We start from the raw sequence: 15,808 nt of genomic DNA on the forward strand, positions 1-15,808 counted from the left end.
ACTTTTTGTTTTATGTTTCTTTTATTATTTAGTTATTTCAATGGAAACAGCTGGAGAATTTATATTTCCGTGAAAAGAAATTTGCTGTGGAAGTTCATGACCCTCGCAGGTGAGAATTATGGGTGTTTTCCTAAATGGAAAGGAACGATTGTTTTGAAAACTAAATTGAAAAGTAGCTGTCTAGTTGAATTAAGTTGACTTTTCCTTTCTCCCTTACTTCCTAATAAATGGATAGTTTCTAGTTGTTAGGATTTTAACTTTACAGAGGGATGAGAAATTTTGAATTCATTGTTCTTTGAAAGGTGGGAGGTTGGAAAGAGACTGGTATGTGTTTTGTGTTTGGAGTCAGAGACTCTAGGGGCAAGTTACTTTGCCTTTTGGAGCCTATTTCCACCTCTGGAAATAATTGCCCCATTTTGTAAGGCTTCCATCAGATAATACGCGCAGTTTGTCCTCAGACTTTTGGAACACCTTATATGAAGAATTTTGTTCCAAAGCATCAACTTTTCAATTATGGTACCAGCATCTGTTTATAGAAACTTATAATCTGCTTTCAAATGATAGGGGGAAAAAACCACAGCAAAAACAGGGAAGCAAAGAAAGCCCTAAAACTAGTAACAGATTTTCTCCTATTGGGAAAAACAAAATCAACCAAACCATGCCTCTCTAGGTCACAGTTCAACTGAAAACCAGGTCCTGTGTTTTTAGGTGCCATCATGGAATAATAAAAAGAGCTTGGAATCATCCAATCTGGGTACAGATTCTGCCTTTGGCATTTGTTTGCTTGATAAACAAGAGCAATTCATACACTTTTTGAATCTCATTTTCCTCAATGTCAGAGAAGAATGATATTACTAATTCCCATCTTGTTAGACTATTATAAGGCTTCCATGAGATAATATATAGTAAAGCTCTTTTATATAAATGCCATGTATAATTATTGAGAATCTCCTAGATGCCAGACTGTGAGGGGGGATACAAGGACAAAAATAAAACTGCCCCTCACTTCAGAGAGCTTACATTATATCAGGGAAGAAAATATCAGCCTAAAGAAGTATATGCAAAACAAATATAATAAAATTTGGAAGGAGGATGAGTAAGGCTGGAGAATCAGGAAAAGTTTTGTAGAAAAGGCAGTGCTTACATGGATTTTTTGAGGAAAACACAAACTGACCAGATTACATTCCAAGCACAAGATGTAGCCAATGCAAAAACAGTGAGCTGCAAGAAGATGGATATCATGTGTGAACAACACAAATGAGCCTCAATTGGGATCAATTGTAGAGTCTTGAGAGTGAGAGTAGAATGTGTAATAAGGACAAGAAAGGTTAATCCTAGAAGTCAGTTCTAGTGTCATGAGTAACCCGGCAGTTCTGAAGAATTTAGTTATAAATCCTGCCCTACAAGCCAGCCTTTCTTCTGAAACTCAGTTTCTTCATGTGACAAATGAAGGGCATAATGATCCTCAGAAACTTAACATCCTAATAATCTATGAAATCAGTCCCTTCCTTCTTCCATTTCCTCCACTATAAAATACTGATAAGCTCCTTATTCTTGAGAAGATTGCATATAAATAGAAGCTTTAAATGGGGCACTGACCATCCTGCTTCTAATATACTTTAATCATTTAGCTTTATTTAAAAATTGTCAAAGGGTTTTGCAAAGATGAATGCTAAAAAATTATCAATTGATATTTTTTGAAAATTAAAAAGCTTTAATAAGAAAAATATATATTTTTAATTGTTGGGTTCTACAAGGAAGCATTACCTGAATTAAGATTTAGGTTAAAATTCATCTTTCCAGTCCCCTATAGTTGCAGTCCCTCTTTAGGATCATCTTCCAATTCCACTGTACATGTCTCATACTTCACTTACTTTGCATGTTGTCTCCACCAGTAGAGGGTAAGTTCCTTGAGGTTTTGTCTTTCTTGTATTCCTCCATGCTCAACAGAGTGTCTGACATACAGTAGGTACTAAATAAATGCTCATTGGCTAATTTGTTTTTTTCTTGAAAAGAGCAACTTTTAACAGTGTTGACAGAAAGAAGATAAGTGATTTAAAAAAAAGAAATCTTATTAAGCACATTTTCCCCAATGCTGGACAAAGCCAGAGGCAAATAATTGTTTTTTCCCCTCAATGAAAGGCACATTACTTTAATAATCATCTTGAATGTTTTAGGATTTCGGTATCAAGAAGAACCTTTGGGCAGAGCGGACTTTTCGTGCAGACGTGGTATGCCAATGCTTCTCTCATCAAATCCATCTGGGTGATGGCAATCAGTCAACACCAGTTTTACTTGGACAGGAAACAGAGCAAAGTAAGTTACCAGATGTATTATTGTAGGAGGTGGGGGGATCCAACTCCCTTGTTTAGTTTCTAAATAGAGGATATTATTCAATTGATGATAAGTTGCTTGCAAATGAGAACATGCCAGCAACTTCCTTTTGATGACCCTGTAGTCTTTAGTTTTCCTGAGGGAGGGAAATAAGATGTGGAAATGTATAAATGTGCAAAAACTGACATCCAGTTCGCATGCGTCTCAGCATTTGTGTGTCCTTTGTAAGATCTTAAAGTTAGTGGGTTGTGAAGCTGTTGTGATAGCATGAGTAACAAAAAAAAAAATTATGAAAAACCAGCCCACTTAACAATGTACAACATTCTGGCTAACAGTGTACCTAGTAATCCTTACCTACAGGTCCCCACACCACTTGCAACAAAGATGTCATTGAGTCTGACCAACCCAGATCAAGTGTGTACAACATTCTGGCCAACAGTGCAAGCAGGGTTTCTTACCCATAGGTCTCCACACCACTTTTAACAAAGAGAGTACGGTTAAGCCAAACCAACCCAGATCAAACTATGCATATAACATTTTGACTTAACAGATCATTTGACATTTCTTTATCCATATTCTTACTCTTCCCCCAGTCCCCACCAAGAGGAAGGATCATCTGCCTTCTAAGACCTAGACTGGTTACTTATTTAATCTTTCCATTACATTCTCTAAGAAGTCTAGAACCTTATCGTTGTCTTTTCCTCTTATCGTTAGTTGGGATGGCCATAAGGAATTTTCTCTTGGTCCCCGCAGGCAAAAATTCCCTCCGCCAGGAGTTTAGATGACATTGCCATGGACCTAACTGATACAGGCACGCCCAAGGTTTCCAAACTGATGACTTTGGAGGCAAAAACTCAGTTCATCATGGCAAGCAATGGTAGCTTGATCTCCTCAGGTAAGCTATTAGATTAGAATGGGTTCTAGTCCCTTATTCTACCCATTGTGACTTTGTTAGCCCTCTCTGCCTTTTAAAATATGTTGTCTTAAGCATAGCAGTCTCACTGAAGTTGTGATTGTAGTCCTTATTTTTTTTTTCAGTCTGTATTTTCCAGTTCGAAAGAAATGTGGTAGATGGAGGGAATCCGAAAGACATGGCCTGCTTCTTGCCATATTCTGATTGTATGACCCTTCACAAGTCACTTAATCTCAGTTCCCCCAACTATTTCTCTTAAGTTCACAGGTTGCAGAGGAGTTGTCAGTCTGCATCAACAGAGAAAATGTTTATATGGGGAATTCTCTGAATCTGAACTCTCAAAAAAGAAAATTCAATAGAAGAAATAGCATAGCATAGATTTTTAACTTTGTACAAAATTGTATATATTTAGCTTGCCTAAAATTGGCTCTTATCTTTTAAATCTCCTTATATTTGAGCTCATGTTTTAGAATTTTTTGGGAACCCCTCAAGACAACTCAATGATATTAGTCTTCCATGGCTCCCTATTACCTCTGATGACATTTAAAGCCTTTTAAAACTAGGTTTCTGCCTACCTTTCCATGCTAATTTATTTTATTCCCTTTCATGCAACCCATGAAGCTGACCTGCTAGCCCTTTCCTAAATGTAAAATTCCACCTCCCTGGGACAAGCTTTCAAAAAGGCCATTCCTGCATACCTCCCTTTCTCACCTTTGCCCTTTGGAATCTTGTGTTTCCTACAAAATTCCATTAGAGCACTGCCTTGTTTGCTGATCCCTTTCCAATTTCTAGCACCCTCTCCTTACTCCTACCCCCAAATAGCACATATATGATGTATAGATAATACTTTAAAATATGTTTCCTGAGGGCAACTAATGTTTTGTTTTAAGTCTTTGCATTTCCAATTCCTAGTATGTAGCAGGAGCTTAATAATTATTTGTTGAGTTGAGTGAAAGGGAACAGCCAGATTGTCTTTTTGCTGTACCTCCCATCCCCATGGACAAATGTCTCCTCATTGTCACCTCAGAAAATGAAATCTCTTCTCAGGGCAGTTTTTCTTTATTTTATCTCAGTTTTCCAGAAACACCATCAAATATAGCTTGGCCTGCTGGATGGGGTACTGGATTTGCAATCCTGAAGTGCCTAGCTCAGATCCAACTTCTGCTTTTTGCTAACTGAGTGACCCTAAACAAGTCTCTTAACTGGACTTAACCTGTTTCCTCATCTGTAAGCTGGGTATATAACAGCACTTTCTTTGCAAAGTTGTTCTGAAGTAAAGATTAGATAATAAGAGTCAAATACCTGTCAAATGCTTTGCAAACATTAAGCTCTATGTAAAACATCAGCATTATTATTATTACTCATATTCAGGCCCGTTTTAGCACCCGCGTCTATTCGATGGCCAGAATCATGAGAAAATGTTCTGCTGTTTCCTTTGATTATGTTTAGAAACAAGGAGAGAAGAAATAAGCTCTCATTTAATAGCTGGTTTTGGCTCTATGGCCTTTGTTCTATACAAAGGAAGGAAACTTGATTCTCGAAAAACTCCCCTGCTCTCCCCTTCCCCCCCAGTTTTTTTTTTAAACAAAGGAATAAATAATCGACCCTCTTTCTTCAGGTTCTCAAGACTCAGAGGTCAATGAGGAACAAAAGAGAGAGAAAATAATGGAACTGAGAAAAAAAGAGAAGCTTCTCCAAGAAAAACTTGTGAAGAAAATGGAGGAACTTAAGAAGATTTGCCTGCGAGAAGCCGTGAGTGACCTCCACTCCATGTCTTCAGCCTATTTTGACCCTTGGGTCAGTGACACTCATCCCATCTCACTTCCTTCCCATTTATAGGAGCTCACTGGTAAGATGCCAAAGGAGTACCCACTGAATTCAGGAGAAAAACCCCCTCAGGTTAGAAGGCGTGTAGGCACGACGTTTAAATTGGATGACAACCTGCTTCCCAGCGAGGAGGTATGCCCCTTGTCTCTGAATGTCTCAATGGCAGTTGGGAGGAGTGGAGGGGAGGAAGAACACTTTTGGCAGACTCTGGTCAGCTTGTGGCTCATTACTCTCCTTGGCTGATTTGCATATTAATCTCAGCAGATGTATTTTTTTTTTTAAATTTTTTATTATATATATATATATTTTTTATAATATTATCCCTTGTATTCATTTTTCCAAATTACCCCCCCTCCCTCTATTCCCTCCCCCCGACAACAGGCAATACCATACATTTTACATGTGTTACAATATAGTCTAGGTACAATACATGTGTGTGAATATCATTTTCTTGTTGTACAATAAACATTAGAATCCGAAGGTACATGCAACCTGGGCAGACAGATATTAGTGCTAACAATTTACATTCACTTCCCAGTGTTCCTTCTCTGGGTGTAACTACCTCTGTCCATCATTGATCAACTGGAAGTGAGTTGGTTTTTCTTTATGTTGAAGATTTCCACTTCCATCAGAATACATCCTCATACAGTATTGTTGTTGAAGTGTACAGTGATCTTCTAGTTCTGCTCATTTCACTCAGCATCAGTTGATTTAAGTCTCTCCAGGCCTCTCTGTATTCCTCCTGCTGGTCATTTCTTACAGAGCAATAATATTCCATAACCTTCATATACCACAATTTACCCAACCATTCTCCAACTGATGGACATCCATTCATCTTCCAGTTTCTAGCTACAACAAAAAGAGCTGCCACAAACATTTTGGCACATACAGGTCCCTTTCCGCTCTTTAGTATTTCTTTGGGATATAATCCCAGTAGTAGCGCTGCTGGGTCAAAGGGTATGCACAGTTTGATAACTTTTTGGGCATAATTCCAGATTGCTCTCCAGAATGGCTGGATTCTTTCGCAACTCCACCAGCAATGTATTAGTGTCCCAATTTCCCCACATCCCCTCTAACATTCATAGCAGATGTATTTTTTTTAAAAATTGGTTTTATTGTTTCCTTTAACCAACAAAACAGGAGCTAAAAGACAAAGCCCTTAGATAAAAATGGAAATTTCTCTCTTCCCTAAGCAGTTTTCAGGAGAGAATTATAGATCTTCCCTCCTTCCCCCCAAATAAGGATAAATGGACTTGTTTTTTCGGAGCCCATGGACTAGAGCTCACAGATATACATGGAGCCCCAGGGAAGTGCACCCTCGACATGGTAGTGATGAAAACACAGTGAATCTCTGTGTTTTGGAAAGATGGTAGTTCCAGCCCTCCAAAGCAAATTATACCCCCCACCTCACTCCCAAAGACTGTTTGATAAATTAGGAAGCATTGTGGTAGAGGGGGGAAAGTGCTGAATTTACAGTCAGACAATGGAGGATTGGTTTGTGGGTTGCCTCAATGTCTCCTTGGGTCACTTTCTGATGAAACTGGTCAGTCATGAAAATAGAGACCATCTTGACAGAGAGGTAATAGTGATAGTCTCAAATTGCAGAATGAAACATACATTTTACAAATACAATCCATATGGGAATTTGTTTGACTTAGCTGAATATTTATTGTGTGGACAATGTTCTTTCCCTTCCTTCTTCTCCATCTCCTCTTCCTTCTCCTCCTTCTTCTCTTCTTCCTCTTCTCCTCTTCTTCTTCCTCTTTCTCCTCTTTTCCTTGTCTTCCTTCTTTTTTCTTTCTGTCCCTCTTCTTTCTCCTCCTTATCTTCCTTCTCTTCCTTTTCCTTCTCCTTTTCCTTTTCTTCCCTCTCCAAAAGTGGAAGGTAGGGATAGGCTAGCAAAAGAAAAAGGATTATTGAGACCAGCAGAAGGAAACATGGAGAAGCAAGACAGCTTTGAAAACTACATGTGAATTTATTATATACTTATAAAGGAAAAAATAAAAAGCTATATTTGTTAGAGACCTGCATTTCCATGTTCAATTCTCTTTTCCTCTCTTAATTTGCATATGATAATGACTATTGGAGGTGGGGAAGGGAGCTGGGCCTGAGTACAAAATAATTTATTTTAAAAGAAGGAACTGGATTTGAATCTGATCTCCACAGCTGTAGTAGTTGTGTTTTGGGGAGCAAGTCATTTGTGAACCTCTCAGAATCTCTTGTTTCCTTATCTGTGAAAAGAGTTAGAAACACCCCAAGAAAGATAAGGGTTACGCTTCTCTTAATTGACAAGTTACAAAAACAATAGCAGTTTACACTGATATAGTCCCTTTAAGTTTGCCAATTGTTTTCATGTACATCATGTCATTTAATCCTCACAAACCACCACATGTGAGGTTGGCAGGCAGACACTCACCCATATTACAGATGAGAAAACTGACTTAAAGGAGCTTCATGACTTATTCATGTAGCTGGTAAATGGCAGATCTGAGACTTGAACCAAGGGCTTCCATCTCCCCAAATTTAGCACTATCTGTATTCTGCTGCATTCCCTTTTCTCTCACTCACTTCTCTCCAATAAGGCAAAACCCATAGGGACTCCTTGTATTCAAATCTAGACTACGTGAGGAGTTAAAATCCGTGGTTCCTCTGCAAAGAACACAAGCTTCTTGAAGGAAGGGATGGGACCTTTTATGTCTAGTACTTAGCTTAGTGTTGGTTTTGTGGCAGGACAGTAGGAATGATTTTGAATGGAATGAAATGATTATTGTGCAATTCTTGAGTCTGGATTTGTCCATCTGGATCTTCATTAAAATACTCTCTCATAATCATGCAGGATCCTGCCTTACAAGAGCTGGAAAGTAATTTTGTCATACAGCAAAAACTGGTGGAAGCTGCCAAGAAACTTGCCAATGAGCCGGACCTCTGCAAAAACGTGAAAAGAAAACGGAAGCAGGAGTACGCGGATGCTGTGAAGAAGCTACAGGAGATTGAGAATTCGATCAATGAATATCGAATTACATGTGGCAAGAAACCAAGTCAGAAAGCAACCCTCATTTTACCAGGTAAGCACCAAGCAAGCCACAACTTTTTTGTTTTAAGTCTTCTTTGAGTCTTTCCAGTGGGACTGCACAACAAGCCTTCTCAAGTGACTTTTTCAGATAGCTGAAGGGTGGACAGAAAAATCGAGTCTGGAGAGGAAACTTTGACAGGCCAAGAGACAATCAATTCAGAAGCCTCCCAAGAATGTGGACTGTCTAATTCAAATAAACCTGATTTTCCAGGGCCTTGCTATGCCATAATTTTGTCATCATTGGGTGGAATCAGTTCCGGACAAGCCTAGTTTTGTAGATGGATTTTTGGTTTGTTGGACTATTCCTGCCAGCCAAAAGTTTTAATTCATAGAAGAGGAAATGATCTGCATTGGAGCTCTGCTATAACTTGGGGAATTAAGTTGCAGATGCACAAAAGTTTTTCATGCATACATTTCCTTAGGAAAAGCTGGCTCAGAGACTTAGGTAGGGTGGGGTTTTGAACACATTCCTTCTTTCTGTCATGACCAATTAATCAACCTTGAAAAGAGAGGTACAATACCTCCAAGATTTCAGGTATATCCAAGTCTACCTAAGCATTTGGTTCCTAAAGCAGTTATTTATTGCTTTCTGATGACAGGAAACGTGAAAGAAAGGAAGCTTGCCAGCCATATTCAGCCACAGCAGGAGAGTCTAGGATGGCTTGGCTCTTAAATTATACATGAAGCAAAGGAATTTGGTAAATTGGTTCACAGAGGAGCCACAATCTGGGTTTTTATTCCAATCTTTTGTCCATTTTTACCTCTGTTGTTTGAGGTAGTGCTAGAAAAACTGGTGATATAATAAGAGAAAAAAGAGAGATTGAGGGAAAATAATGACAAAGAAGAAATGACAATCACTTTTTTTGTGAGCAGATAAGATACTTAGAGAATGAATTTTAGAACATTAATCAAAACATTCCAGTCCTAAAAATATAGCCATGAGTTTGTTTCATAAGATTCTGGATGGTACAGACCATACATGCACACCTGAGCCAGGGAAGGCTCTGCCGTTGTTGCAGATTTCAGATGGGCATGCTGACATTTGGCGCACCAGATGGCATAAGCATCAGAGCATCTATTGATGGGAGGAGGGGGTTGGTGTTATTTATTTATTTATTTATTTGTTTTTAAAGAAAGAAAACTGATTGTCAGACAGCTGACCAGCTTGTCATTATGTCTTTAGGCTTTAATGCCTGCTAATTAAGAAAAAAAAAAAAAAGACTGCATGGAAATAATCAAGATGAATATTTAAGATGCACCAGGTTCCCTTCTTGGTGACTTTTTAAGTTGGGGAGGTACTCTTTGTCTCCCTACTTGGTGGCTCTTGTCAATCAAAACACTCCTGTCAGGAAAGGCTTACTGCTTCTTCTGGATCTTTTTCATCACCTAGAAGTTTCACTGAAGGATTATCTATGAAATAGTCTACTGATTTTTCTGACTTGGGTCCTTCCCTTTGTCATTGTCCTAGTGCATCCCTCCATTTCGTCATTAGTAGAGTTTAAAGAGACCTTACCTTGTAGAGATAACTTTTATATTAGATGTATAGTAAACTTTTTCAGTGACTACTGCTGTTACTAATATTAACAATATTTATTATCTTCATGGTGCTTTAAGATTTTGAAAGCAGTCATTTACCTCTGTTAGCTGATTTGATCCTCATTACTCCTGGGGCTGATGTTATTTGTAGATAAGGAAACCCCGGCTAAAAGGTTAATCAACTACTAAAGACGCAGCGATCATATGACCATAAGATTATACCCTTAAGAGATGGAAGAATATTTTTGAGATCACCTAGAACAACCCTTTCATTATACAGATGAGAAAGCATGGCTCCAGAGAAGTGACTTGTCCAAAGTTGCACAAGTAATGAATGGAGTGGCAAAGTAAAAATTTGAACCCTGGCACCGTCAGATCCAAATATAATGCTTTTGTGACTGAATCACACTGATTCTCCGTAGCTTATGAAATCACAAGCTGTGATTATGTAAACAGCAAGGTATGATGGTATGAAGTCCGAGTTTGGACTCATAGGACTTTTTTAGATGGTGGCCCTGTCATTTCCTAGCTAGTTATTTTGGGCAAGTAATTTAACTTCCATTCTCTTAGATGAGAAAACCTTCTAGGTTCCTTCTAGTTCCTAGTCTATGATCTCATGAGCTACATTCATTAAACTTAACAAGAGCAGGAAGAGAGCTTGGAAGGACAGTGCTAAAATGAAGATGATGGGAATTATATTGCTTCATTTTGCAGTATCTCGATGTTAAGCTTTATAATGGCTTTCATCGGACCGGAGGGCGTCAGCTTGTGTAAAGGATGGCAGGAAGGAGCCAAGATGGGAAATTGAGGAAACACTCATATATGTAATTCACATTGCTTATCAATCACCCCACTCCCCCAAAAAGAAGTCTTGCATAGAAAAGCTAAATAGATAATTATTCTCAATGTGTTCATCTGAAAAAAGAAAAAGAAATGTTTTATTATACTTTACTAAATACATTCTATATTTAAAAATTCTTTTTAAGAGATTAAATTTTCCTTCACAGAAGATATAATCCCATCTGAAAGCAGTTCTTTATCGGATACAACAACTTATGATGATGGTGAGTTTTTTCCCCCTTTTTTACATGACTTTTCAAGCTCAAAAAACCAAAGTGTTTCATCTTTTCTCACTTTTAAATTCTGTGTATTACTGAGAATTAGAAAGTTCTGCCTCTTATATTTTCCCCTCCAATAGAATATAACATCTGAGGATATGGATATTCTGGTTAATTGAGCATATGATATAAGATTATGATTTTTCAGAGAATCAAAATGTAGCAGAAAAAATAGAGTTAATTTCAATACTAAAAGTGAATATATTAAATATTTCTTGGATTTCCAAAGAACAGCAGCAGATCATATGATGTAGTATTTCTTTTTTTATAAAACATTTCCCTCTTGATATCCCTGAAAAGAGATAGATAGCCAAGTATCATTATTCCCCTTTTCTACATAAGGAAGCTGAGGCAAATGAGTTACCCCAGCATTATATAATCTATAACCATCCTCAGGATTTGAATCCAGGTCTTCTTTAATCCAGATAGCTTTTTACAGGTTGAGAATTGGTAAAACTCTCCCAGAGTCAGTTAGTAAGTAAGCGTTTCTTAAGTGCCTACTATGTACCATTCATGGTACTATAAACACTGGGAATTTAAAAGAAGAGAAAAAAGTTTCTGCTCTCAAGGAGACTTTGAACTAATAAAGGAGATGATATATAAACACCTATATACAAGCCAGTTGTGGGGGAGACAAGTAGGGAATAAACTAGAATTGGGAGGAATTTGGGAAAAAGACAACCAATCGTTTATTTTAAAAGAAGTTAAATAATAGCCCCAAGAACGTTGTTTCTCTGGCAAGCCTTATAGATAGATTTGATTTGAGAAACCCCAGGATATGCTCTTGCCCAATAGGTCTCCCTTCAAATTTGGTAGGTGACTAAAGTTCCTCCTTGTCAGAGTTACTCTTTTCATTCCTTTATCTTGGGACTCCTCTTTCTCAATGAAGATAGTGCTGAGAGGGATGATATAATAAATCACAGACCATAGAAGGGGAGAAGTAAGGGTAGTTTCTGGGATGGTGACAGAAGGATACAGATAAAGGGATGAAGAAACCGAGGTAAAAGGTAAGAAGAAAGTAGTTAACCAAAACTGAAACTGTTTCCAGGGCTTGATTTGCTGGAATGTGATTGTATTTCCTCTCTCATACATTTTCACTCCTTACCCATTCCAATGGAGTGAGTTCTTTTCTAGGAATTGACCCATTTAGTGATGCAAGAATGGTTTCAGACCCTGGGGGGGGGGGGAATACTTTTAGGTGTCTTTTCAACTAACAATTTCCCCCCACCAAAAAAAAAAAAAAAAAATCTTGTCTTTCTTTCTGAAGGAGGATGTCTTTACTTGGAAAGAATGTTTTCTTTGCTAGATTGTCAGATAGATTCCTTTTTAGGTTTTGCTAAGAAATCTTCTCATTTTTCACAGCCAACGACTCCTTCGCCCTCCCTTCCCAACGGTCCAGTTCAGTTCCGCATTCTCCAAGAATTCCTCCACCCAAGTCTCTTGGTTTGGAAAGAATTCACTTCAGGAAGTCTTCCATGAATGAGCAGTTCATGGAAGGAAGGCAGTCCAGGTAAGATGTTGGATGCTAGTTTGTTTCTGTTATTAATTCAGCAATTTTTTGTTAGTGCTTACCATGTGGTCAGCACTGCCAGTACCAGCATCACTTTGGGATTCTTTTCTCAAGAAGTTCAAAGCCTTTCCATCTTTGACCTTGTTTATCCTACCCATTTTGCAAATTGAGAAGCTAAGGCCCAGTTATAAAGCTTTCATTTGTTGACAGCAAATAGAAATGTTCTAAAGGACTTTTTAAAATGGAATTTTATTTTTTCCCACTTTATCAAGCAGTTATTTTTCTCCCTTCCATGTCCTACATACACACAAGGGGGGAGAATTGAGAGGAGGAAGTGAAAAGAAAATATTCATTGGTAAGCAAAATAAATTCTTAAATTGGACACAAGCAAAAATAAAAAGTGTTATCTCTTCATATTGGTCCATTGTTTCTCTAAAGACAAGGAGTAGGATTCCAAGAAGATTTTTTAAAGCAGTATTTAACTATTTGTGTTTTTCTTAAATTCTTTTTCATTGCTGTTAAAAGAATGAAGAATTAAAAGGATTATATAAAACATGAACAAAAGAATTTTTAAAAGAATAAAGAAAGAATTAAAGAATGATAAATATTGTCTGAGATTACTGCCTTTTGTTTTTTCCTTGAGGGCAAAGTCTTTTTCAATTTTATCTGTGCTCCCAGCACTTAATATCATGCGTGGCATATAATAGCTGCTTAATATTAGAAATTCAAGAAATTTCTTGTTACAAAGTCCATTTTAGAAAGACAAATTAAGAAATCTTGAGGATGCCAGATGTGCCATGTAGCTTAATCTCCTCCTCATCTCTAAAATCCTGACTACAGCCCCACTGGGTATAGTCAACAAGACCTGGATTCAAAGCCCATCTCAGTTATTAACTCGTTTGTTCAACAAATATCTTTCTTTAGTTTTTTGGTTTTTTTTTAATTATATCTTCTATGACTCAAAAGAAATATGTCCTGAGAGTATTAGCTTCTTCTCTCTATGCAAATGTGAAATCTTTGTAAAGCATTTTATAACTCTTTATGTATCTGTAAGCCAGGACCTAAGATTTCTTTCCCTTTTCACCAGCTCAGATCACAATCCCATCCCTAACTTGATTGGAATTCTTACAGAGTTAGCTGAGGCTAATTAATATTATTTTATCAGGTGCACATAGCTAGAGTTGGGATCTGAACCCAATTCTTTGAGATGTCTAGTATGTTCTTTGGTACTCTACTGTACCTGTCTTGTAAATATAAAGCATATAATACATGTAAGCGATTTTTGCTATTCTTTCATATTCATTAACAAATGAGGTTCCTTCCTTTTAGCATCCACCCAGTTTCCTTTGGACTCTTGGTAGGTTGAGTGTTAACTGCTGGTTGATTTATCAAGGGTATTTTGAAGTCAACTACTAACTAACTGAATCTCTTCTTTTTCCTAGAGAAATATTGTCAACACATAGCAGTCCCTATAGGACTCTGGAGAGGCGTTCCCAGGGAGGCAGAAGCATGCCCACCACCCCTGTTCTCACCCGAAATGCCTACAGCAGTAGCCATTTAGAGTAAGAGTTAGCTATTAATTGGGGTTTTATTGAAAGGGGGAGGGCAAAGGGTGTTGGCTGTATTTAAATCAGGAGAAACATTAATCTTATTTTTTTAAAAATATTGTTCTGTATTGTTCTATATCAGCTTATATTCGTGGGTTTACTTTTTTTTTTTTTTTATTTTTTGGCTAAGGCAATTGGGGTTAAGTGACTTGCCCAGGGTCACACATCCAGGAAATGTTAAGTGTCTGCGATGGGATTTGAACTCAGGTCCTCCTGACTCCAGGGCTGGTGCTTCATCTACTGCGCCACCTAGCTGGCCCAGGTTGACTTTTTTTTTTTTTTTTTTTTTTTTTTCCTTATACTCTTTTGCTAAGAGAATGCTGTAGAATTTTTTTCCAGTGGTATATGTGATTTTTTTTTTTTACTACCAGATAAATAGCATAGCATTTCCCAGAAGAAACAGAACCAGATTACCATCAGATTGGAAGGTTATAACCTCACTCTTCAATCTTTGGCCTAGAAAGAGTGGTGATTGGATTATTTTTGGTTTATATATATATATATATATTTTTTTTTTTACACACTATATATATTATATATATTATTATGTTTTAACTTATGACTCAATAACTATTAATATATTAACAATATTATTACATATTAATTATTAATAATGATGATATTTTAAATAAATTTACTTATAAATGTTATGAATAATATTATGACACAAAAATAAAAATATTATTTTTAAAATAAAGAAGTTGAACCTGCAGACACAGTATGAAACCTTAAGACGTCTCCTTCTTCCTGGTAATTGCTTTTAATGAGTCTAATTTTCAACTCTCCCAGGCCTGACTCTTCCCCACAACACTGCAGACAGCGGAGTGGAAGCCTGGAGTCTCAGACCCAGCTGCTCTCTGAACTCGATGATGACAAGCCATTCTTTCCCCTTTCCAAGTCCCAAAGAAGTAGCAGCACGGAAATTCTGGATGATGGCTCATCCTACACCAGCCAGTCGAGCGCGGAATATTACTGCATGACCCCCAGCGCCGGCCCGTACTACACCACGCAAACTCTGGACACGCGCACGAGGGGCCGGAGGAGGTCCAAAAAGCACCATGTCTCCACCTCCAATTCCGGGAGCATGCCCAACCTGGCCCCCAAGGACGTGAGGAATGGGGGCTACCCAAAAAGTCAAGAACAGCCTTCCTGCAGCTACTTTATTTCTGGGTACCCTCCATATGCCGACTATGATCTGTATTATAGCGGAGGTTACGTTTATGAGAATGACACGGAAGGACAATACAGTGTCAACCCTTCCTACCGCTCCTCAGCCCACTATGGATATGACCGTCACAAGGAGTACCGCTCCTACCACGAGGACGAGGTGGACCGAGTGCCCCCCAACCCTTATGCAACTCTGCGCCTGCCGAGGAAGGCGCCCGTGAAATCCGAGCACATCACCAAAAACATTCACAAGGCCTTAGTAGCAGAGCACCTTCGGGGCTGGTATCAGCGAGCGTCCGGACACAAAGACTTGGGTCACAGTTTGCCCACCAGCTTCGACTCAGACCGAGGCTCCCAGAGGAATCTGGGTTTCGCTGCTCTGCAGATGCCCTGCTCCCCAAGCAGCCGCACTTCCTCCTACACTTCAGGTAATGGGAGAGTTGGGGGATCAGGGGCCTTTTTTTTTTTTTTTTTTTTTAAGCCAAAGAAAATTAATAGATTGGGAGCCAGCAATGGAAAGTCGTGCAGTGCTGGTGACCTGTAGTTCAGTCTCAGCCCTGGGACTTCCTCATAGAATAACAGATTTAAAGCTAGAAATGACTTTTGAAAGAGTCTAGTCCTAATTAAAATCTCTTCTAGGGGAAGGTTTTCCAGTCCCTCTTAATTGCAATGTCTGTCTTTTGTTAATTATTTCCTATTTATCCATAGCTAGATTATATAGAG

General features: G+C 38.2%; 1 protein-coding gene across 8 annotated transcripts in view; it reads left to right on the plus strand.

Annotated features, from left to right (window-relative positions):
• Positions 1-15,808, plus strand: part of FRMD4B (FERM domain containing 4B) — a 337,387-nt gene that overhangs the window by 309,458 nt on the left and 12,121 nt on the right. For 5 of the 8 annotated variants that reach the window (XM_074284129.1, XM_074284131.1, XM_074284127.1 and 2 more), the window contains 11 exons: positions 33-109; positions 2,178-2,316; positions 3,088-3,229; positions 4,866-4,999; positions 5,087-5,206; positions 7,911-8,139; positions 10,670-10,747; positions 12,164-12,311; positions 13,754-13,873; positions 14,049-14,180; positions 14,708-15,513. In XM_074284129.1, coding sequence (XP_074140230.1) covers positions 33-109; positions 2,178-2,316; positions 3,088-3,229; positions 4,866-4,999; positions 5,087-5,206; positions 7,911-8,139; positions 10,670-10,747; positions 12,164-12,311; positions 13,754-13,873; positions 14,049-14,180; positions 14,708-15,513 — 2,125 coding nt within the window. The remainder of the gene's footprint in view (positions 1-32; positions 110-2,177; positions 2,317-3,087; positions 3,230-4,865; positions 5,000-5,086; positions 5,207-7,910; positions 8,140-10,669; positions 10,748-12,163; positions 12,312-13,753; positions 13,874-14,048; positions 14,181-14,707; positions 15,514-15,808) is intronic. The other 3 variants (XM_074284125.1, XM_074284126.1, XM_074284128.1) reach the window with 3 other exon arrangements.

The sequence above is a fragment of the Sminthopsis crassicaudata genome, chromosome 1, assembly GCF_048593235.1.
Source record: "Sminthopsis crassicaudata isolate SCR6 chromosome 1, ASM4859323v1, whole genome shotgun sequence".
In the NCBI taxonomy this organism is placed as follows: domain Eukaryota; kingdom Metazoa; phylum Chordata; class Mammalia; order Dasyuromorphia; family Dasyuridae; genus Sminthopsis; species Sminthopsis crassicaudata.